The sequence below is a fragment of the Talpa europaea genome (genome assembly GCF_964194135.1).
Source record: "Talpa europaea genome assembly, chromosome: 8".
Lineage (NCBI taxonomy): Eukaryota > Metazoa > Chordata > Mammalia > Eulipotyphla > Talpidae > Talpa > Talpa europaea.
The window spans coordinates 78,311,454-78,333,984 of NC_140075.1; the positions used below are offsets into that span (position 1 = coordinate 78,311,454).

At 40.1% G+C, this 22,531-nt stretch overlaps 1 protein-coding gene across 1 annotated transcript in view; it reads right to left on the bottom strand.

Moving 5' to 3' along the window:
• Nucleotides 1-13,596, bottom strand: part of MIS18BP1 (MIS18 binding protein 1) — a gene marked incomplete at its 5' end in the record, with an annotated part of 28,680 nt that extends 15,084 nt beyond the window's left edge. Inside the window, 7 exons of the mRNA XM_084240265.1 lie at nucleotides 266-423; nucleotides 1,637-1,724; nucleotides 3,712-3,842; nucleotides 5,507-5,580; nucleotides 8,178-8,662; nucleotides 8,962-9,060; nucleotides 13,053-13,596. Coding sequence (XP_084096391.1) covers nucleotides 266-423; nucleotides 1,637-1,724; nucleotides 3,712-3,842; nucleotides 5,507-5,580; nucleotides 8,178-8,662; nucleotides 8,962-9,060; nucleotides 13,053-13,596 — 1,579 coding nt within the window. The remainder of the gene's footprint in view (nucleotides 1-265; nucleotides 424-1,636; nucleotides 1,725-3,711; nucleotides 3,843-5,506; nucleotides 5,581-8,177; nucleotides 8,663-8,961; nucleotides 9,061-13,052) is intronic.
• Nucleotides 13,597-22,531: the final 8,935 nt, after the last annotated feature.

The following is a 22,531-nucleotide window of genomic DNA, read 5'->3' on the forward strand; positions in this document are numbered from 1 at the left end:
TTCCTTAAGTTGTAAAAAAGCAGGAATTTTAGTGCAGTATATGACAAAAGGAATCAACACTATATACAGTAACATCATTAATAGGTTCTTGGAAACTGTGACTACTTTAAATGGAATGATTTAAAGAAAGCAGGTCCTCAAAGTGTTTTCACTCAGCTTGACTGGGATTACTTTTTTTCCTCATCAATGTTAAAACTAAACCATAAAGTTGAGCATATACAAGGATTTACCACTATACCAGTAGAGAATAAAAGAGCAAACATACCCAAATGATCACAATCAAGGTCATAAGTGGTGTGGGCTCTTTGAAGGACATCTGACTGGTTTTCTCCTGCATCACTTTTCATTGATTTTTTAACATCAGGGACAAATAGTCCAACTTTCTGTTTTTGTCTGGTCTTTCCCCCTTTCTTTTCACAAGCCCTAAAAACAAATATAGTGTTGTTTTTTCCTCCCCAATATTGGTTATCAAAGCATAAAACCCATAATTGAAATTCCCTCAGATAAAGCTCCTTTCCCCCCACAGCAAAGATTACTCTTAACTTACATTATTTTATCCTCCATGGCTTCTATCCCTTTCCTCACCCCAACAAAGAACTGAAGTATATAACATTTTAAGTAAAAAGATTAAAATTTAAACTCTAGATTAAAATATAACCTCTTAAGTGCTTCCTATTATATACTCTTATATTTCCTACTGAAGTCAATATTATAAGAAAATTAAAGATAAACCCTGCCAGTTACCTGCTTTTGTAAATAAAGTTTACTGAACCATTGCCACATTGGTTCAAGTACTCTCTGTGGTTGCTTTTCTATTCCTTCTATGGAGGCAACATGTACATAAAACACTATCTCATGCTTTACAGAAAAAAATTGCCAACCCCTATTACATTGTTAATTAACTTATATCATCATATCACTTGAATTATTTAAGGTAAAAATTAATCAAATTCTTCTTTGGTGTAGACACTGTTTGCAAAGCAGCTGACATTCAATAACCACTGAGGGAATGAGTGAAAGAAAAAAGGATGAAGAGCTTCAGACTTGTTTTTAACAACTACATGCCTCTTAAGGAGTAGGTGACTAAGGAAGACTCCTTGAAATATATCAAAGGTATTATTTTCCTTTTAGATTTACTCCGTGACAGAAATTCTAGTAAAGTGCTATTGCCTTCTGAAAGTCTAAGGTCAAATATAACTTCAAAACTAGCATTCCTGGGCCTCCCCGTTGGCGCAGCAGGCTGACCACAGCACTATGAAGCTGTCCTCAGCCTCTGCAGCATGGGTTCGATTCCCGCATGGCGTGGCAGACCTCTCCTGCCTCGCTCGCTGCTCCCCTCAGCGGTGTCTTTCGCCCATCTGCCTGTTCTGCTCCCGGCTCTCTCTGGTGAATTCTCTCACCCTCCCGCACCTCTGGCCTGTACCCCAGTTCTTGTATAAATAAATAAATCTTTAAAAAAAAAAAACCAAAACACTAGTAATCCCCCCAAAAAACCCAAACAGACCACTTTATATTGTTTATATAAGTATACACATTTGTAAAAGCTCATCACGTTTTATATCTAAAATGTATATATTATCAAAAGCAAATTATACCTGAATAAAGTTGTTTATTAAAAAGTTAAAAATTACTTTACCTTAATTGTTCTAGAAAACTACCAATGTACTCTTCCCATTTTTTTGGAAATCCAAACATAAACTTCCTTATGAAATAATTTGAATATCCTATTTAATGATAAACAAAAACAATTATCTGAAAACTTAGAATTTTACAGAGATGTCATTAGTTCATTCAATCACTCAAAAGCATACACTTAATGTTTACTACATGCTGGTCACTGTCGTCAATACTAACAATTCAGCAGTTAACAAAACAAGCAAAAATCCCTGCCTTATGGAACTTGCCTTCTAATGTGAAACAGAAAGCAAACCATCTTGCTTATTAGATAGTCATTTATTTCCCTATGGAGAAAAATTATGCAGTAAAGGGAGATAGGGATACCAGAGTATTCATAATGGGGAAAAGTGAGGTAGGTAGCATTTTTAAAAGGAAGTCAAGAAGTTCTTACTTAAATAGCCTCAATTTAAGTAAAGCCATGGAAATAAGGAGATCAACTACGTGTTGTAATGGGGTTAAAATCTGGAAGCATATAAGGGTGTAAGGCAAGAGTGTGCCTGGCCCTTTTGTAAAACCAAGGAATCAGTGTAGTAAAGGTAGAATGAGCGGCTAGTGTTTGGAGGCCACTCAGATGGGTAATATAGGCAGCTGGGAGCATGAGATTTATAAGGCCTTGGGGGCACTACACAGTGGAGATGTCAAATGAGTTGAGTGGCTAGGTGAGTGTTCCTGGTTAGCGATATAAATTTGTTTTTTATCACTATATGAGATTTAAAGCCTCAAAGAAATCAGTAGAGTACTGAGAATAGAAAGAGCCCCAGTCTAATCCATTTTTAGAAGGAAAAAAATAAACTAAGAAGGAACAGGGAGTGGAGCAGCATGAAAATTGGAAAAGACAAGTGTTTCAAGGTGGTAGGTGTGATTGAGTCAAGTATATAATGGATTTCGCAATGTGGTGAACACTAATGACTTTTTAAAGAGCTGTTTCCATGAAGAATTTATGGTTAAAGCATGATTAGAGAGAATTTTTTAAAAAATGGTAAAGAATTCAAGAGGGGGGCCTCCCCTGGTGGCGCAGCGGTTCAGCGCTGGGCTGTGAAGCTGCCTGCAGCCTCTGCAGCGCCAGTTTGATCCCCGGCTGCTCCCCGGCCACCAGAGGAGGGTCCCACATGGCGCGCAGACCTCTCCTGCCGCCCGCTGCTCCCCTCAGCAGTGTACTTCGGTCCTTCTGCCTGCTCTGCTCCCCGCTCTGGCTCTGGTGAATTCTCTCACCCTCCCGCGCTTCTGACTGTATCCAGTGCATGTATAAAAACAAACAAATAAATAAATAAAACATGCCTCTATTAAAAAAAAAAAGAATTAGATATAAAGATCTTTTGAGTTGCTTTGTTATAGATGAAAGAAATAGTGGCTGAGAAAAGTGTAGTTCAGAGGGTTTTTTTTGTTTCTTCTTGATAGAAGGCAAAATTACTTGAGTGATATCCCTGAATAATAGGGAAATGTAAGTTAGAGTACAAATGGAGAGGGTGACATAGATAGGAACACAAACAGTTCATCCAGAATGAAAGCAGGTATAGATGCAAGCATGTGGGTAGATATATTTGAGAAGTTATCTTTTGATTGTTCTTATTGCTCATGTGCTCTCCTCCTTCTCCCATACCTGAATGAGGGAGGGTGCTAAAGATTTGTAAAAATGTGAAATAGGTCATCAAGGAGGATGGGAGAGTGAATGGATTAGGGAACTGTGGTAGGATATCAGGTGGCATGAATGAACCACAACTTGTTAATCATAAATTTAAAGTAGAGTACTCAGGTATGTTTTTCTTCAGTCACATTTAGCTGTGTGCAATGCACAGGCAGAAAATTAGATTATACCAGGACTGGGGTTGTGCCAAACAGGCTCATCCAAGAGAGGAACTAGGGAGTTAGACTGTATTCTTATAAAGCAATTCCTTACTAATAAGACACACTTCACTTGAATTTTTAAATTGCAGGATTTCAACAAGTGATTACTAAATCAGAGAATAATGATCAACACATACAAATATGATTAATTGCTTCACCTAGTAAAATAATTTATCAGTAAGTCATTACCTGCTTCTTTCATAGAATTCCTGTCTATTACTCCTTTCAATATGTAAATGTTGCCTGATAAAGTCCTAAGTTTGTTGTGCTCAATTCGTTCTATAATTGCATTGCTGTGCCAATATATGTTAGTGACGTCTCTAGGAGAAAAAATAACTTAGTTAAGGCTAAAATATTCATTTTACTAGTTATTGTAATGAACCTTAGTATATACATTTATAATGGAAAATAATAAATTTGTGCCCTACTACATGACCAGTATTATTATTCTAATTACAAAACATTTGAGGGCCAAACATTAGAGCAGAACTCAAATGTTGCCATTATGATTCTCAGAGTATGTGCCAAGAATGTATACTGTGGTCAAAGGATACCCCTACTATAAAACACATCATTACCAAGGAAGCACCAGATGTTACCCTCTCTTATTTTCTGGTGTTGAGGGGCCTCCCTGGTGGCACAAGGGTTTGGGCATCACACTATGAGGCAATCCGCAGCCTCTGCAGCATGAGTTCAATCCCCGGCTGGGGAGCAACCCACATGGCGAGGCATAAGAAAGTTCACTTCCTTTAATTTGGTCAAATGGGATTTAATACATTCTCATCCTCTGTTCTTTTTTATTTTATTTAACAAACATTTAAAAGGCACTCTGAAAGTACTATTTCTCAAGTGTTACAAATATTAACTCATTTAATTCTCAAAATAACCCAAAAGATAAATACTATTATTACCGTTATGCAGATAACAAACTGAGACTGAAAGAAGATAAGTAACTTGCCCATGTCATAAAGCCAGTAAGCAGGAGCAATGGAATTCCAACAAAGACAATCTAAGCTGCCTCTGGGATATTAAGGAACTGAGCAATGGGCAAGCAGAAATGGAGTGGCAAGACAAATTTTATATACTCAACTTAAAAACTTCTAGGTAGGTAACCCAAATAGTGATATATTGTTTCATTATATTTTATTTTATTATTTTTTTCTTTAAGATTTAGTTATTTATGCATACAAGAGCTGGAGTACAGGCCAGAGATATGGGGGGCAAAAGGGTTCACCAGAGACAGACTGGGGAACAGAATAGGCTGAATAAAATGCACTGCTGAGGGGAACAGCGGGAAAAACAGGAGAGATCTGCTGCGCCATGTGGGTTGCTTCCTGGCCAGATCGAACTCGTGCTGCAGAGGCTGCTTATTGCTTCATAGTGGGATGCTTAACCCCTTGCACCACCAGGGAGGCCCCTCATTATATTTTCTTATAAATTTTTACCACTAAGAAATTGGTTTTGAAGAATGGGAAATGGGCTACTAAAGTATTAGAATTAGGCAAAGCCCACTCACCTGATGATTTAACTTTAGGAAAGTGCTCAATGATTACTTAATATGTAGCTGTATGGCAAAGGTTTAAGTAATTTTGATTCCTTCTCTGGATCAGTAATTTATATCTGGTTGTTCCAATTTAGAGGTAAGAATATGGACTGAGATGCATTTAGTAAATATTAACTAATCAATATATTATAATTAAGCAGATAATATCAGTTCACTTATGAGAACCTCTGGAGAAAAATTAGGACTGTAATACACATTTGAGCTGTCATTATTTTTAAAAATAACTTGAGAGAACAGGCAAAGATAAAAAGGCTAGTTACAATCAATCAGGATCTACAGTCGTTTTACTTTTTGCCTTTGAATTGTAAACTTATTAGAAAGTGGTACGTAGAGGCTTACAAACCTCAATTTTAAGCCTTCACACATAAGTATCTTAATATAAATTTTATAAAATGTATAATATGGAAATGTTATACTTACATCAATTTTCCTTCTACACATACAGCAGTGTTATCCTTGATGCTTTTAATCATCCAATCCTTCAGCTGAACTACCTAATAAAGCATAAAATGAAGCATATATTTTCTGTATTACTTGTAGCATAATCATTATAAAGCCAATTTACATTTAAAGAAAAAAATATGAAATGATTCCTTAGTGCTCATCTGTTTTTTTTTTTTAAAGATTTATTTATTATTTATACAAGCACTGGGTACAGTCAGAAGCATGGGAGGGTGAGAGAATTCACCAGAGCCAGAGTGGGGAGCAGAGCAGGCAGAAGGACCGAGGTACACTGCTGAGGGGAGCAGCTGGCGGCAGGAGAGGTCTGCGCACCATGTGGGACCCTCCTCCGTGGCGGGGGAGCAGCCGGGGATCGAACTGGCGCTGCAGAGGCTGCGGGCAGCTTTGCAACCCAGCGCTCAACCGCTGCGCCACCGGGGAGGCCCCAGTGCTATTTTAAATAGCAATAAGGTAAAAACTTATACAAACACACAAATATATACGTGTGTGTATATATAGATAGATAGATAAAATGAGATAGAAAAGATGAAGGGAGAGACTGAATTGAGATTGTACTAGTATGTTCTACAATCCAGAATCAATTATACTTTAAATAAACATTTCAACTGCTAGACGAAAGAAATCAACTAAAATCCTATGATGTCCATTAAAACACCAAGTTCCAGGCCTCCCCGGTGGCGCAGCGGTTGAGCACTGGGTTGCGAAGCTGCCCACAGCCTCTGCAGCGCTGGTTCGTTCCCCGGCTGCTCCCCGCCCACCGGAGGAGGGTCCCACGTGGCGCGCGGGCCTCTCCTGCCATCCACTGCTCCCCTCAGCAGTGTATTTCGGTCCTTCTGCCTGCTCTGCTCCCCGCTCTGACTCTGGTGAATTCTCTCACCCTCCCGCGTTTGACAGTGCCCAGTGCTTGTATAAATAAATAAATCTTTTAAAAAAAAAAACACCAAGTTCCACAAAACCCCAAAAACATATTGTACTTTTCCTCAATTATGCTCATTTAAAAAGTTATAGGTAGAACTTGGGGAAGAAACAGTAAAGTTCTTTCTTTCGTAATTCCATGTTGTTTTACTCCAGCTATCTTCTGCTTCTCAGGTACAGGTATGTAGCAAAGAAAAAAAATTTAACTAAGGTTATAATTTTGCCAGAAGAGGACAGAGGGAAAACCAATAAAGAAAACTCAGAGTTCAGTCAAGGGACTGGCTATAAGGCACAAGAGAATTTATGTTGAGGGAAATAAGGACAGGAGAGAGTTGATGGATTGAAAACTGTTTTAGTGGGGTGAAATATTGATGGGGAGGAGGGAACAGTACTCAAGGTGGAATGATCTGGCAAAACAAGAGCTGGTAGTGAGCATGTGTAAGGTCAGGAAGACCACAGGGCAGGTTTTCTAGGATCCAGCAGACCGGGTAAAGGAGTAGTCAGAGTCCTCAGTGGTTTTTTTGCAGGTCTTTTACTGGGATTACCAGGTACACAGCAGGCAGAGGTGCTGGGGAGCCGTGAGGTTGGTAGGCCTCCCAGCCCCCAGCAAGTCTTCACTCTATCTGGGCTCTCTGGCGTTCTCTGCTTCTCTCTCGGCTTCTGGGCTTCTGCTGGCGTCCCCATGACGCCAACCTTAAAAGCCCAGTCTTAGCCCAGGTGAATCCCATCTACCTAGGCCCACATCCTACTCCAGGTGCCCGCCATCAGGCATGCATTCAGGACCGCAAGGATCCATCATCTGTCCTGATGGCGGGAGGGCAGAAAAGCCTGACATTTTTCCTTACCCTACAGCATGGATGTGAGAATCTGGTACTTACACTAGTAAAGACATGCTATGGGTATGAATAGGAAAAGGTCACTGCCAATCAAGAATTCAAGGAGACTAAATGGATCATGTAAATGGATGTTGGTGTCACCACAGATGATGACAGAAGTAGCACAGGAAAAATAACAGGTGTTATCAAATACTTCAACAAAAATGTAAGGGGATGACTAGGAGTTTGTATCATATACAAAAGGGAGCAGGGACGAGTAAAATCTAGAAGCTGGGAAAAGGGAAAGGGTGGTATTAGAAGGAAAAATGGTCTGAAATGGTAATGAAGAATGTGAGACACATGTGTTATCATCTCTAGGGCCAATAAAAAGAGCCACCATTTAAGAAGTCATGTTTTACTTACAGCAAGATAAAGAAATATCCACAGAAAATTGAGACTAGAAGATTTTGCTGATGATACCTTAAGTTCCATAGGACACAATATGTCTGGAGAGTAAGACAGGAATAAGAGATGGGTCAGAATTAGGGGATATATAGAAAGGTATTGAAATGAGTCGTAGGAGACTTAGAGTTAAGTGTGACAGACAGTAGAGATGATGGAATGAATACTGTAGGGCTTTTAAAAACAGGGTTTTTCAAACTTTTTGGCAGAACCCACCTCAGACATTTTTAAGGCAAAATCTAAAATTGTTTGTAATTTCTTGTAACTATATCAAGATTAGTAATATAAGGTAAGATTTAACACCTGGGTCTTCTTTCACACTACCTTTACACTAAATAATATAGCACACAAAAATGAGCTACTGTTAATAATGAAAGGGCTTAAGAGCTTGAAAAATGGGAGTAAATATAGAAACATTTACTTAAATGTTTTCATACCTCATTTTTTTTTACTTCATTTGTAATAGTTTGAAATGTACTTTGAAGAGAACACCTTGAAGCATTTCTTTTTGCTTTCTGAGGCATTGTTGTATGAAATCTTGGCGTTGCAAGCACAATTTGACATCTATCATTCATGGAAGCTGAAAGATCGGTTTCTCTGGGCATTGCTTTCTCTTTCTCTTCCTTTACTTCCCATTGTGAGATTCCTTTTGTTGTCACCTTATAATCAGATGTCATTAGTTGAATGCCATTTTTAATTGGAACACAGTTAGTAGTGAGAGTCTCAATACTAGTATTTTGGGATTTTTCATAGGTGGAATCATTGCCTTCTACAACAAAGGTGTTCTTTTTGGACTCAGTGGTTACAGTTGCATTTTCTTTTGAGTGAAGAATCTGTTTAGCCAGCTGAGCTCTAGTTAATGCCCTGTTGGAAGTACCTGAAGCTGCAACATTTTCCTGTTCAGGATTCAGAACCAAAAGCTCTGCAAAAATTACAAAATTAAAGCTGTTGAAGGACCATAAGAAATTCAGAGAGGGGGGTTGGGAAGAAAAAAAAAATTAAGAGATAAAACTGTTTATATTAAATGGTCTTCAGGCAAGGCACCGTCCTCCTCTAACTTGCTGCCCAGTCTTTCTCTGAATGCCTCTGGTTTTTAGGATCCTATCATTTATCCGTAATCACTGCTAATTGCCAACACAATAAAAATAATTACAATAAAAATAATTATCTAGAACATTTAACCAACACTTCAAATAACAAATAATAAAAAAAGCAGTTTACCATAAGTTAAATTGTGCGGAGGTGCTTTATTTTCCTGACATCCAATCTTCTGCTTGACTGGAAGGAAAGTATTATTTGATTTGAAAGGAGCTTCTGGGACTGAGGTTGGGACTTTTTAAAGAAAGAAAAAGTTGAGCTGTATTAGTCACTGAAAAGAAAAAGACTTTTTAAAAATTGAAATAAGGACTTAAGTTCAGTAATGATCAGATCATTATAGTATCCTTTTATAATGCATGACAGTTAGATTATATTTTCCCTTTATCATTTTTGGCTATTAACCCAGTTTCTAAGTCCACATTATGTTAGGAAAGAATTTTTTAACAACAAAAGTATACCTTTGGACTTAGAAGCCTAGATATCTGTAATAAAATTCTGATGCTGACCCAAATCAAATTTGTGTTTTAAGATTATATATGATATGCCATCCAGTCTTGGAAATTTTGATTCTGCTACTGGTTGCTATAAATTTCCAAAGCATGAAACAATAGTTGAAGAGTTATAGGGCCTCCCCGGTGGCACAGTGGTTGAGCGCTGGGCTGCGAAGCTGCGCACGGCCTCTGCAGCGCCGGTTCAATCCCCGGCTACTCCCCGGCCACTGGAGGAGGGTCCCACGGGTCCCACATGACGCAAAGACCTCTCCAGCCACCCACTGCTCCCCTCAGCAGTGTACTTCGGTCCTTCTGCCTGCTCTGCTCCCTGCTCTGGCTCTGGTGAATTCTCTCACCCTCCCGCGCTTCTGACTGTACCCAGTGCTTGTATAAATAAATAAATCTTAAAAAAAAAAAAAAATTCTTTAAAAAAAATAGTTGGAGAGTTATAACTTATACTTTAAAAACCAAAATGTTGAGATTTAACCGCAGACTCAACGATAATTTATACCCTTTGAATCTTGATACTTTGGTATTTGATATTTCAAATAGTGTATTTGAAAAAAATTGGTAGTGATTATGCTTTAATAAGTATACCCACTCTTGCCTTAGAAATCTTAATATAAAGATTTTATGATTGACATAGTCATAAAAGGATAAGTTTCTATTTAATTCATTTAACTAGAAATGGCAGGACAATGCAATAAACACAAGTAGGTAATTTGATCAAATATAACATGCTGCATAAACTGGGTCATTTATTTGAAAGTCCAAAGTCCATTCAGACTCTCTCCAAAAAATCTCTGAAGTTACACACAAAATTTGAGCTTGAATATATGTGTATTTTCTGGAGACAGTCATCAAATTCTCAAAGCAGTCAGTTATTTCTTTTTGTAATTCTACCTTATATATAAAATGTGCTTTAATGTACATTATTTCTTTGCTTCTCTCTTTTCTCCCAGGATGTATGGGAAATAAATTATTTTGCGTATGCCACCACCCCCATTCTAAACTAGAAAACTGCTTTGTGTGTGAAAACTTATCACTGTCTTTGAAATTCAACAATATCCCTACAAATCTATTGTGTAGTATAGTAGTAAAGAGCACAGGCTGCTAAGATGCCTTTAACTAATTCTCAGCCTGTCAGTGACATAGAGCATACATAACCTTTTTATAATCCCCATTTCCTTCATTATTGAGTGAACATTTACCCAGTGTTTGCTGAAAGTATTATGCAAGATAATGCATGTTAAACATCTCTATCAATTACTACATCTCATTAGAATTTCAACTTCAAGTGTCACAATTTCTGACCACTTTTTGTCTTTTCAGATCATTCTCTCAAATCCATTAACTATCCCAGCAACACCTATACTTCTTTTCCCTGTCTGTCCAATTAAAATGTCATGGCCAATTATGGTAACCCCTTTGCATATATACCCAGCTCTCTTTGTCCTTCTTTCAAGCAACAGCTATGCAGCTAAGTAAGGGTAGTGGTGGAAACTCTCAAGTATGGTGTTTGGTCTTAATTAAATTAATGCCCACAGGGCCTCCCCGGTGGCGCAGCGGTTGAGCGCTGGGTTGCGAAGCTGCCCGCGGCCTCTCCGGCGCCGGTTCGATCCCCGGCTGCTCCCCGGCCACCGGAGGAGGGTCCCACATGGCGCGCAGACCTCTCCTGCCGCCCGCTGCTCCCCTCAGCAGTGTACTTCGGTCCTTCTGCCTGCTCTGCTCCCCGCTCTGGCTCTGGTGAATTCTCTCACCCTCCCGCGCTTCTGACTGTACCCAGTGCATGTATAAACAACAACAACAAAAAAAAACAAATAAAGAAAGAAAGAAAGAAAACATGCCTCTATATAAAAAAAAAAAAAAATATATAATCTTCCTATTAAAAAAATAAATAAATAAATAAATAAATAAATAAATTAATGCCCACAGATCTCAAGTAGGTCTTTAATATTGTCCAGGAAATCAAATGTAGTCCTAGATCATTTACTCTTCTACTCACCTACATTATTCAAGCCTCTACTTCCTCAAACCTCAATACCTGTTTCAATACTCACTCTCAAATGACTTCACTTCCTACTGCAGATTAAGTCACACAAAACTGCCTACATACCTTCTTGTTTAACTAATGATCTATGTCACTAGCTAAAGCCAAACATCCATTTTAGAGCCTCTTCCCTTCAGCATCTCAAGGGTATCACACTATCAAAAGCTTTTCCTTTTCTGCTAGTTATCACTCTCCAAAATATGCAAGCATGCTATTTCACTAATCATTAAAAACAATAAAATCTTTTAAAGTCAACTTTCCCATGTTTTCCACTTTCCTCAAAATGATGTGCATATATTCATCAATTTCTCTCCTCAGTATCTCTTGAATCACATTTTTGCTCATATCACTCCACCAAAACTGCCCTAATCAATGTAGCCAATAGTTTTCACATTGCTAAATCCAATGATCAAATATCAGTCTTCATCTTACTGGACTTGATTAGCAGCGTTAGACACAGCTAACAACTCCCTCCTTAAAGCATTTTGTTCTTTTGGTTTTCAACGTCTCATTGCTGTTTCTTTTGTTGTTGTTGTTGTTCTTCTTCTTCTTCTCAGTGGACTTCACTAGTTTCTACCCTTTATTCTAATCTCTAAATTTTGGAGTGCCTCAGGAATCATCTATTCAGTGTTTTTCTGTACTTACTCCTTGATCTCTTCTAATCTCATAGCTTTTATATATTCCCAAATAGATTTTCCTCATCTAGAGTACTCCCCTAGACCCCAACTGTTTTTTTTTTTCAACAGCCTCATTCACATCTTCATCTCACTTTTTAATAGATATATCAAAGTTGATATGATCATGAAACTTAATTACTAAGCCCAACCCACTGTTTTTCATCTGCTGCATTTCCAGTTGCTAGGGCAAGATACCCCAAAACTAAACAAACAAAAAAAAACCCACCCTGGAGTCATCATTTATATTTTTCTGACATTCCATACCTAATCTATAAACTAATGCTATTGGCTCTTCTTTCAAAATATATTCAGAATCCAATCACTTCTTACTATCTTCAGTGTTACCATCCACCAAGTTAACACCATCTCTCACCTGGACAACAGTAGTAACTGTTTCAAATCAACAGCCAGAGTGATATTTTAAAAACAGTGAGATCCTGTTATTCCTTTGCACAAAACCCTCCAATGGCTCCTTAGTTTGCTCATTGTAAAAGTCCAAACTCTTACATTGCCCTCTCATTTATCCCCTCTGCCCCAGTTCTGTCTACTCGCTTCATTTGTCCATTAACTCTGTCCACTAATCTCATAGCTAATCCTTCAATTTGTCAGGTATGCCATTTCAGAGCATTTGTACAAGTTGGAGCATCCTTTCCTATCCCCGATGATATATATCTATACCTATCACTTCATTAAATATTTTGGGTCAAATGCTACCCTCTCATTGAAGCGTACCCTAACCACTCCCTTGAAAATTACAATGTGCACTCTTCCTGGCATCTGTACTTTGTTTTTATTGCCATAGCACTCACTTCTACTGTACTATAAAATTTACTTATTTAATTATCTATCTGTCTTCCACATCCTGAGAATGAGCTACTACCTACATGAGGGCAGGTTGTCCATTATGTTCATTACTATATCCTGAGTATTTAAACCTATGCCAGACACAATAAACACACACCATACCTTTATAACCAATACATAATAAATGGTAACCTCTTAGTGAAGTGTTACCTGATTGGAAGGTTTTGTTGTTTTCCTTTTCTTCAGAGATGTAAGTATTCCGCAATATTCTTTTCTCAGTTTCATCAGGACTGAAAATTTTACTATTTTCAGTTTTTGGTGATCCCAAAAAAGTTCCATTTCTTGATACTTGTTCTTGCTTATCACGTAGTACTTTTTCTTTCATTCTTTGAAATATTTTTCCTGGTGATTCATAGTTTGCTTTATTTTGTAATATATCCATGTTGGACTTTATAGCACTGATATCAAGAGAACTGTTAGTGGTAGTAGCCTCTGTTAGCATGGTAGACTGAAATACATTTTTATTATTAAAAACTGTCATTTCTAGGAATTGATTCTTTTTATTGTCATTAAATTTTAAAGAGGAGCCCTGATATTTCACCAAATCTTTCACAGGGGTTAGTGTGCCTGAAGGAATGTTGTCAAAAAAGATTGCATGCACGGGCATATTTCTCTTTTGAGAAGATAATTCTGAAGACAAGTGAATTCCTGGGTGTTTCAAAGGTGTAGCAATCATCTTGATAAACAGTAGCAACAAATTCCTCTAGCAGAAAATTCAGTTAAACACAATTTTCAGAACAGACCTTCGGCAAGGGCCCAGAGTAACCTGCAGTTCAATGTGAAATCAAGATATGTTATGTTCTGGTACAGAAAAAATTAAATTTGCTTTCCATAACAATATTATACCTGTTAAAAGGCTTAATTGGTTCAAAACTAAATAGTCTTAAATTCATAAATCAGAATAAACTTTTACATTTTTGACAAAATCTCATTATTTTTCAATAGATGAGCACTTTGGTCTTTAAATTTACTTCTCTACAAAAAAGCAGTATTTACTAAACCATCTACTTAATAGTTGTAAGAATTAAATTTTAGAATATCTGTTTGTTACATTTACTTGAAACCCTAAGTCCTGAAGTTTCCAATTCATTATTTGCCTGAAAAGGCATTAAATGACATTTGTTTATGACGCTATTAAGTTTAAAAGATTAAATTTCCCAAATATGGAAAACCAAATATAGTTTTTCCTTTTAGGCACTTATATTTTAAGGTAATAGTTAAAATGATATAGCCTAATGAAAGCTGAAAAAGCTATCCAATTTTTTAGTCAAGTAATCTACAATCCAAATTTTGTTTTGCTACAGAAATTTTATTTATTTTTTAAATATTTATTTATACAAGCACTGGGTACAGTCAGAAGTGTGGGAGGGTGAGAGAATTCACCAGAGCCACAGCGGGAAACAGAACAGGCAGACTGACGAAATACACTGCTGAGGGGAGCAGCAGGCAGCAGGAGAGGTCTGCCGCACCATGTGGGACAATCGCCTGGCAGCCAGGGATGGAACTGGCTCTGCAGAGGCTGCCAGCAGCATGCAACCCTGTGCTCAACTGCTGCGCCACCTGGGAGGCCCTATAGAAATTTTAATGATGAGGTTTCAGCTGAAAAACCCTCAAGTCAAAATCAAATTATATTCATTATAATTTTAAAAATTAATGCTATTTATAATTTTTAGGGAAATCATGTACTTGCGTATACAAGATCTTAGACTTTACTTTTTTTTAAACATTTTTTCTTTTTTTTTTTTTTGAAAGATTTATTTATTTATACAAGCACTGGGTACAGTCAGATGCGCTGGAGGGTGAGAGAATTCACCAGAGCCAGAGCAGGGAGCAGAGCAGGCAGAAGGACCGAAATACACTGCTGAGGGGAGCAGCGGGCGGCAGGAGAGGTCTGCGAGCTATGTGGGACCCTCCTCTGGTGGCCAGGGAGCAGCCGGGGATCAAACCGGCGCCGCAGAGGGCGCGGGCAGCTTCGCAACCCAGCGCTCAACCGCTGCGCCACCGGGGAGGCCCAGACTTTACTTTTTTAAATTATGTTTATTGAGTTAATGTTGATTTACAACATTATATACATTTTAGGGGATACTTCAGACCTCTATAAATGTATGTCATTTCACAACACCAACCACCAAAGTGCCAAAAAATCCTCCACCATAGTATATTGACCCCTTTCCCCACTTTGTTCCTACTTGTTTCTTACGTATAAAATTTGTTTCCCACACCTAGAAGTTAATAGTTTAGGTGATGAAGTTAATAGTTTAGGTTGTATTCTGTAGTAAACAGTAAATGAAATATTTCAGTCCAAGGAGCTTGGGATTTAGTAGACTAGATTTATAGTGTTTATTGCTGAATTTATGAACAGTCCAATCAATTTTTGACATCGTATAAACATAAAAAGCTTATTATAGAAAATAGTGATGGTCAGCCTAAAGACATCAAGCATCTTTATAGTAGCTTCTGTGAGAATATACAAATTAAAAATTCATCTACGGGGTCTCCCTGTTGGCCTAGGGGTTAAGTCTCAGCACTATCACGGTTCTGGCCTGAGTTGGATCCCCAGCCAGGGAGCTAACCCACATATGGTGCAGCAGACCTCTCCTGCCTTGCCTGCTGCTCCCCTTTAGCAGTGTATTTGAGTAAAATCCACCAGTTTTGCTCCCCATTCTGTCTCTGGTGAATCCTTTTACCCCCTGCACATCTGGCCTATACCCCAGTTTGGCTACACACACACACACACACACACACACACACACAATTATATACAAACTACTATTTTATCCTCTAGTGTTTTTTTTTTAACATTTTTTTTATAGAGGCATGTTTTATTTATTTTGTTTGTTTGTTTTTGTTTATACATGCACTGGGTACAGTCAGAAGCGCGGGAGGTCAGAAGCGCGGGAGGGTGAGAGAATTCACCAGAGCCAGAGCCGGGAGCAGAGCAGGCAGAAGGACCGAAGTACACTGCTGAGGGGAGCAGCGGGCGGCAGGAGAGGTCTGCGCGCCATGTGGGACCCTCCTCCGGTGGCTGGGGAGCAGCCGGGGATCGAACCGGCGCCGCAGAGGGCGCGGGCAGCTTCGCAACCCAGCGCTCAACCGCTGCGCCACCGGGGAGGCCCTTATCCACTAGTTTTTAAGAGAAAAAAGAAGGAAACATTCTTCCATATCAAGAGCTGACAAAAGGAATATGGTGAGTTTAGCTCCTGAATTCTTCCAAAGAATGCTATTTCAACAAATATGCATTAATACTTATATTCATGTGCTCAGTAATGTTAGTGACAAGTATCTTGTGCTGTGAGTTATAATACTAGCTGTTGACTTAAAACTCTCAAAACCAATAGCAAATAAATTGGGAAAATTGCACCAAAAAATGGGAAAATATACATAGGTTTATACAACAACATCAATTCCGGGAAACCAAAGAAACGATAAATAGGAGTTATAAACTGCTATAGTCCCCATTTTGCAGACGAGGAAACCAAAGCATAGGGTAATTAAAGTGCCTAAAATCTCCTTGCCAATGAGAATGAGCAAGATTCAAGTCCATCTAACTGCAAAGTCCAAGTTCTTAAACAGCCACTATACAAAGAACGTTCACTGAAGTTCAGGGGAAATGTGAAAAGAATCTATTGCTAGGGCCTCCCCGGTGGCGCAGCGGTTGAGCGCTGGGTTGCGAAGCTGCCCACAGCCTCTGCAGCGCCGGTTAGATCCCCGGCTGCTCCCCGGCCACCAGAGGAGGGTCCCACATGGCGCGCAGACCTCTCCTGCCGCCCGCTGCTCCCCTCAGCAGTGTGCTTCGGTCTGTCTGCCTGCTCTACGCCCCGCTCTGGCTCTGGTGAATTCTCTCACCCTCCCGCGCTTCTGACTGTACCCAGTGCTTGTATAAATAAGTAAATAAATCTGTAAAAAAAAAAAAAAAACTATTGCTAGATGCCCACCAATAAAGGATGAAATTGTGCTTCAACTACACAACTGAATTCTATGCATTCAATACACACGTAGACACACAGATATAAACTAACATGGAAAATAACTAGGAGATACTAAACTTTAAAAAAGGAAGCAACAGATCAGGAGGAACACTTGAATAAAAACAACACACACGCGTATAGGGGAAAATATCTGGAAGCGAACAAAATCATAAACAGTATCTTTGAAGAGTAGCATGAAGGGGCCTTCTATTTTCTTTTTTTTTTAATAAAGATTTATTTGTTTGTTTATTGTTTATTTATTTATACAAGCACTGAGTACAGTCAGATGCGCTGGAAGGTGAGAAAATTCACCAGAGCCAGAGCGGGGAGCAGAGCAGGCAGAAGGACCGAAGTACACTGCTGAGGGGAGCAGCGGGCGGCAGGAGAGGTCTGCGTGCCATGCGGGACCCTCCTCCAGTGGCCGGGGAGCAGCCGGGGATCGAACCGGCGCTGCAGTGCCTGCTGGCAGCTTCGCAACCCAGCGCTCAACCGCTGCGCCCCCGGGGAGGCCCGGCCTTCTATTTTCTGAATAATTTTATTAACACCTGAAAATGCCTGCAACCATTACGTTATTTAATCAGAAGAAAACACGCTAGATAGATCAATTGCTTCTACATTACCGTAGACCCCGGGTTAGCAGGCAGAGAGGTTCCAACAATTTTCTAATTCATCAATTAATTGTTGATCACGCTAACGTAAAGGGGGTTTTCAGAAAGTGAATTTAGAACAAAGGCCGAGAGCGCTGACTAGCAACACGAATCTGAACGAAAAACGTGTTCTACTCTGTTGATAACCAGAGCAGGCACTCAACAAGAACACACCGAAAGAGTGTTTGGGAAACCACCGCTACAGCTAGCAAGGCACAGCGGTCAGCCAGCGCCGGGAATGCGGAAGGGCCGCGACTCGGCGCCGGGGGACCCGCGCGGCAGGGGCCCAGGGGGTGGTGGGGGCTCGTACCTGCAGTGCAGGGCCTGGCGGGGCGACAGTCCCGACTCGGCTCCTCGCGGAGGAGGGCCGGGCGCCTCAGGGCCCGCGCCTCTAGCCCGCTGGCCCCCTCAGCACACCGCGGCCTGCCCCAGCGGGCCCTCACCTCCTCGGCGAGGTTCCCTAACAACTACACCAGTTTGGGAATTCAAATTTGAAGAGCCCGCCATGCCGCCAGTCCGGGATTGGCGCACCGAATATTGCGTCATCGCGCGTCTCACGAGGACGCTAGAAAACGGAGCGCGGCTTCCGCAATGCAGTTTCCACAGAAAGTGGTAACCACCCCCCACCCCCAAGCTGACACAGGTGCACCCCCGTGCGCCCTACAAGTCGTCCGCAGAGTTTGTTTTGTCTATGAGATGCGCGTCCACCTCGCTTCCGGCCGCTCCTTCTGTTATGCTCCGCAACAGAAAGTTCAACGTCGGATTTCGCCTGCGCGCTCGGGCGCCGCGGCGGATGAAGTTTGGCCTGTCCCGGCCGCCTTCCGTCCCTACCCGCCGCGCCCGCCGGGGCCGTGCGGTTACCCTTTCTGGCGAGACTGAGGCGAGGGCGCGCTGGAGACGTTTAAGAGAACGATTAGTTTTTTCAGGCCGTCACATACTAGAGACTGAGAAAGTGTTTTTTGTTTTCGAGAGGATAATGGACTGAACGCAAAGTTATATTTGGCAATAGGATTACTTTGAGCGCTCCCACTTCAATTGTGTGCCCCCCCCCCACCTTTGAAAAAAATACCTGATCATTTTGAATTCTGAAAGCATTAGTTTCGACGGTTCCGGTTTATGGTGCAGTTGGTGACCCACCTTAGCATTCAGTGATGCCTTGACTAGCCAACCACCGGTATCCTTAACTCAGCGCCTCAGCTAAAAAGGCTGGCTGGAAGCAACGTGTGCGGGAGCGCCTGGGTTCAGAACTGTGGGTGGAGAGCTGAGCCTGGGCTGTCACAAGTCTCTAGCTCGAACCCCCTCGTGACTTCACTCGTACATCTTCTCTCCCTGAACTTTGCCCTCCACTTTATCAAAGAAAGGTGGACAGAAAGTTTCTTTTTATTCTGTACGTCAGCCAAGAAAATCCTTCAAAATCCTACAATCATAATGTATTTTTCCATTAAGACTTACGGTGCTGGACTGAGATGGTTATTTGAGATGGGTTATTTTTTTAAAGAGACTTCTGCAATCCCATCTTCTAAATCCTGTATCCACCAAACTTAATGCAGACTGAATGTTTAGAACCCAAAATATTAATGTAAAACACGGAAAGGGATCTAAGTAAGAAAAAGGAATCATTGATGTGGGAAGCTAGTCTACATATATCAAATGAAGTGTCTGACTGTGCAACTTAATGAGAAAATGTCTAGACATAGATTTGCATCAAATTTGTGGGAAAAGCCAGGTTTAAAATATGGGTTAATTGACATGTATGCAATATCTTTATGTTGCCGGCGTGTGTAACAACTGTTGCCGCTTTAACACGAGTTCTTGTCTTGCGAAACCGTAGAAAGGAATTCACAGACTTTTGGAGTAAGTAGTAGAGAGAGACAAATTTTGTCTTTGAAAGAAAAGTTTATTTAGGAAGAAAAGAGATAAAGAAGAAAGACTCCCAGGTATAAAGTACCTGGGAGGGGCCAAGATGAGCCGGTATGGGATATTATGTTGGCAATATATACTTTTTCTCCCTCGTTATGTTTAAATTTTACTCTTTCTCTCCCTGATTGGTTAACTCCCAGAGGGTACTAAGCAAGGAATTTCACATTCCTTAACAGTATTTTCTTTCCCCATCTGTTATGCTTATCGCTTTACCTTTATGGTCTAGCCCTCCTGGTGAGCATCTTTACACTTCATCTTATCATCTGAAGAAAACCGGGACCTCCTTAACAAGATTACCTGTGGTGCTAGGATGTTTGTTTTCCCCTAGTGTTTAACAATGGTGTTTGTTTTTCCCAGTGGAATTGGTTGCATTTCCTTGGTTATCCTTATCTCTGAAGCCTTCCTGACTTCTTCAGAGGTCCCCTCCTGCACTATCCCTAAAACTGCCTAATAACCCTAACTTGCCCTGTCTCATTTATATGGGATAGAGGGACTTTAAAGAGCAAGGCATTCATACCCCAAAACATCTGAAATTGAGGGCTGAGAGATATATGCGCCTGATGATGGTTCACACATTTAGACAAAATTGGAACCTGGAAATATTATGGGGAGACACTCAGAATAATACTTTTTAAAAATAAATTTGTTTATGCATACAAGAACTGGGGTACAGGCCAGAGGTGTAGGGGAGTGAGAGGCTTCACCAGAGACAAGTGAGGAATAAAACAGGCGGACTGACTGAAATACACTGCTGAGGGAAGCAGTAGGGGAGACAGGAGAGGTCTGCTGTGTCATGTGGGTTAGCTCCCTGGCCGGCTGGGGATCAAACTGGTGCTGCAGTGGCTGCTGATAGCCTCATAGTGCTGAGACTTAAACCCTTGGCCACCAGGAAGGCCCAACTTTTATTTTTGTAATTAATTACTTCTCGTATGAGAAGTATCATGTGTACAGTGTGCTCCAGGGTGAACAGCAAAAAGAATTGCATAAGGACAGCTAACAATTTTCCAAGCAAAACTGGATTAAAAACAGTTAATTGATAACAAAGTGTGATGAGAAGACATAGAGGCCACGGATAATGTTATGTGTCCATTGGATGTCAACATGTGGCCATGGGATGAGCCTTCATTTAAGTTTCTGACTGCCTGGAGGGGAGATCTTTTCCTAGTCACAGTAACCTGGGGAATTTAGTCTAGACCCATTTCACATGGCAATACATGCGAATCCACTTAGGATTCAAAGGACAAATATAGGAGAAGGGACTGGAAACTTCATACTGTGTGGAAATTGCCGCCACAGCATCTGGCTCTTCACAACCTGAAAAAATAAGCCCAGGACCACGGTAAATTTTAGTAGAGGTACTGATTGAACTCAAGTCATTTTGGAGAGAATTAAAAAAAAAGATGCTCTTTATTCCAGGTCAATAATTCTGAATCAGTGATTTTAACTTCTTCCTCCAACCTCCTCCCCCCCCCCCCCGCCCCAGGGACATTTGGGAATGTCTGGATACATTTATTAATGTCACAACTGTAATGGATGCCATTAGCATCAGTGAGTACAGGACAGGAGTGCTACAAAACATGGTTCAATGCTCAGAACAGCCCCTCCACTGCAATGATCAATCTAAGATGTCAATACAGAAGGTCCTTAAGTGACATCATTTCATTATTGAAATATTTTGTTTTAATGTTGATGAGGAAAAAAATCAAGTATCTGCTGGGGCCACTGTCTGTATGGAGTTTGATGTTCTTCCCTTGATTTCTTTAGGTACCCCAGTTTCCTTCTGCATCCCAAAAATGTATTGTATTGGATTAATTGTGTTTAAATTGTCCCAGACTGACTGAGTGTGTGTGTGTGTGTGTAAACAATTTGATGGATAAGGTACCATTCAGAAAAGTAGCTAATACCAGAAAAGTGTTGGTCTGGGGTTAGGAAGATATCTTTAGTTTTGGATTTGGTGATTTTAAAGTTCCTGTGTGACATCTGAATGGAACTGGCCAGTTGGGAGCATGCTATATTTGTCTGAAAATAGCCCAGTTATTAAGAGAATGGATTTTTGGAGTCAGAGAGCCTCAGTATCCAACTCCAGTTCTTTATTTTACTTTCTCTGGACCTATTGGAAAGTTACTTTTCCTCAATATGAGAGGATTAAATAAGACAAAGTTAACTTGGCACCATTCACTTAAGGAATGGTAGTTGCTATTATTATTATTATAGTTTTGAGATTTTGAACCATTTTCTCTCTAATGCTATGTCCAAAAGACAAACATGATCAGGGGTAAAATGCACTCTTTAGAGCTAGCAATGATGAGGCCTTGGGAGCAGTCTGTGCAGTAGGACAGAAGCGTGGTTACAGTAAGTCAGGGAATGATTGGAAGGAGAATGCATGAATACAGCCAGAGAGACAATGCTCTCCCCTCCTACTGCCCCCTAAATATGTAAAAGAAAGGAGAAAGAGGAGTTAGAATATCTAGGGTCATGGAAATTTTTCCCTGCAAGAATGGAAAGACTTGACTTTGATTTAGGCAGATTACATTTTTTGTGGGGGAGCAAAGACTGCTAATTTATTAGCCTTATACAAATGAAGTGTGTGTGTGTAAACAATTTGATAGATAAGGTACCATTCAGAAAAGTAGATAATACCAGAAAAGTGTTGAGAATGACTTGCAGGAAGTAAGAAAGGAATGGTTGATAGATATACATGTGGATTTTTTAAGATAGGGAATAGTCTTAAAATTTCATGGCCTTCATTTTGGTCTGTGATGTAGGAAGAAAGACCACTGAGTAAGAGTTAAGTAGGAGGTATTGAAGTATATAATTGCACTATGATTCACCTGTGAGAAGAGTAGGACAATTTTGGAAGAAACATTAATGGAAAATGTGAGAGAGCTGACTTGAGAAACAGAAAAGATTGCTGAAATATATTGAGAATAAAGCTGAAGTTAGAGTCAAGGTTTAGAAGCACCAATTTGCAGTACTGGTAATTTTGTTTCTAAAATATGTTGAAGAAAAAAATTACTACTTAAAGGCTGGGTTATTTTGGAGTGGTCTATCAGAAGGAAAAGTACTCAAGGCATAA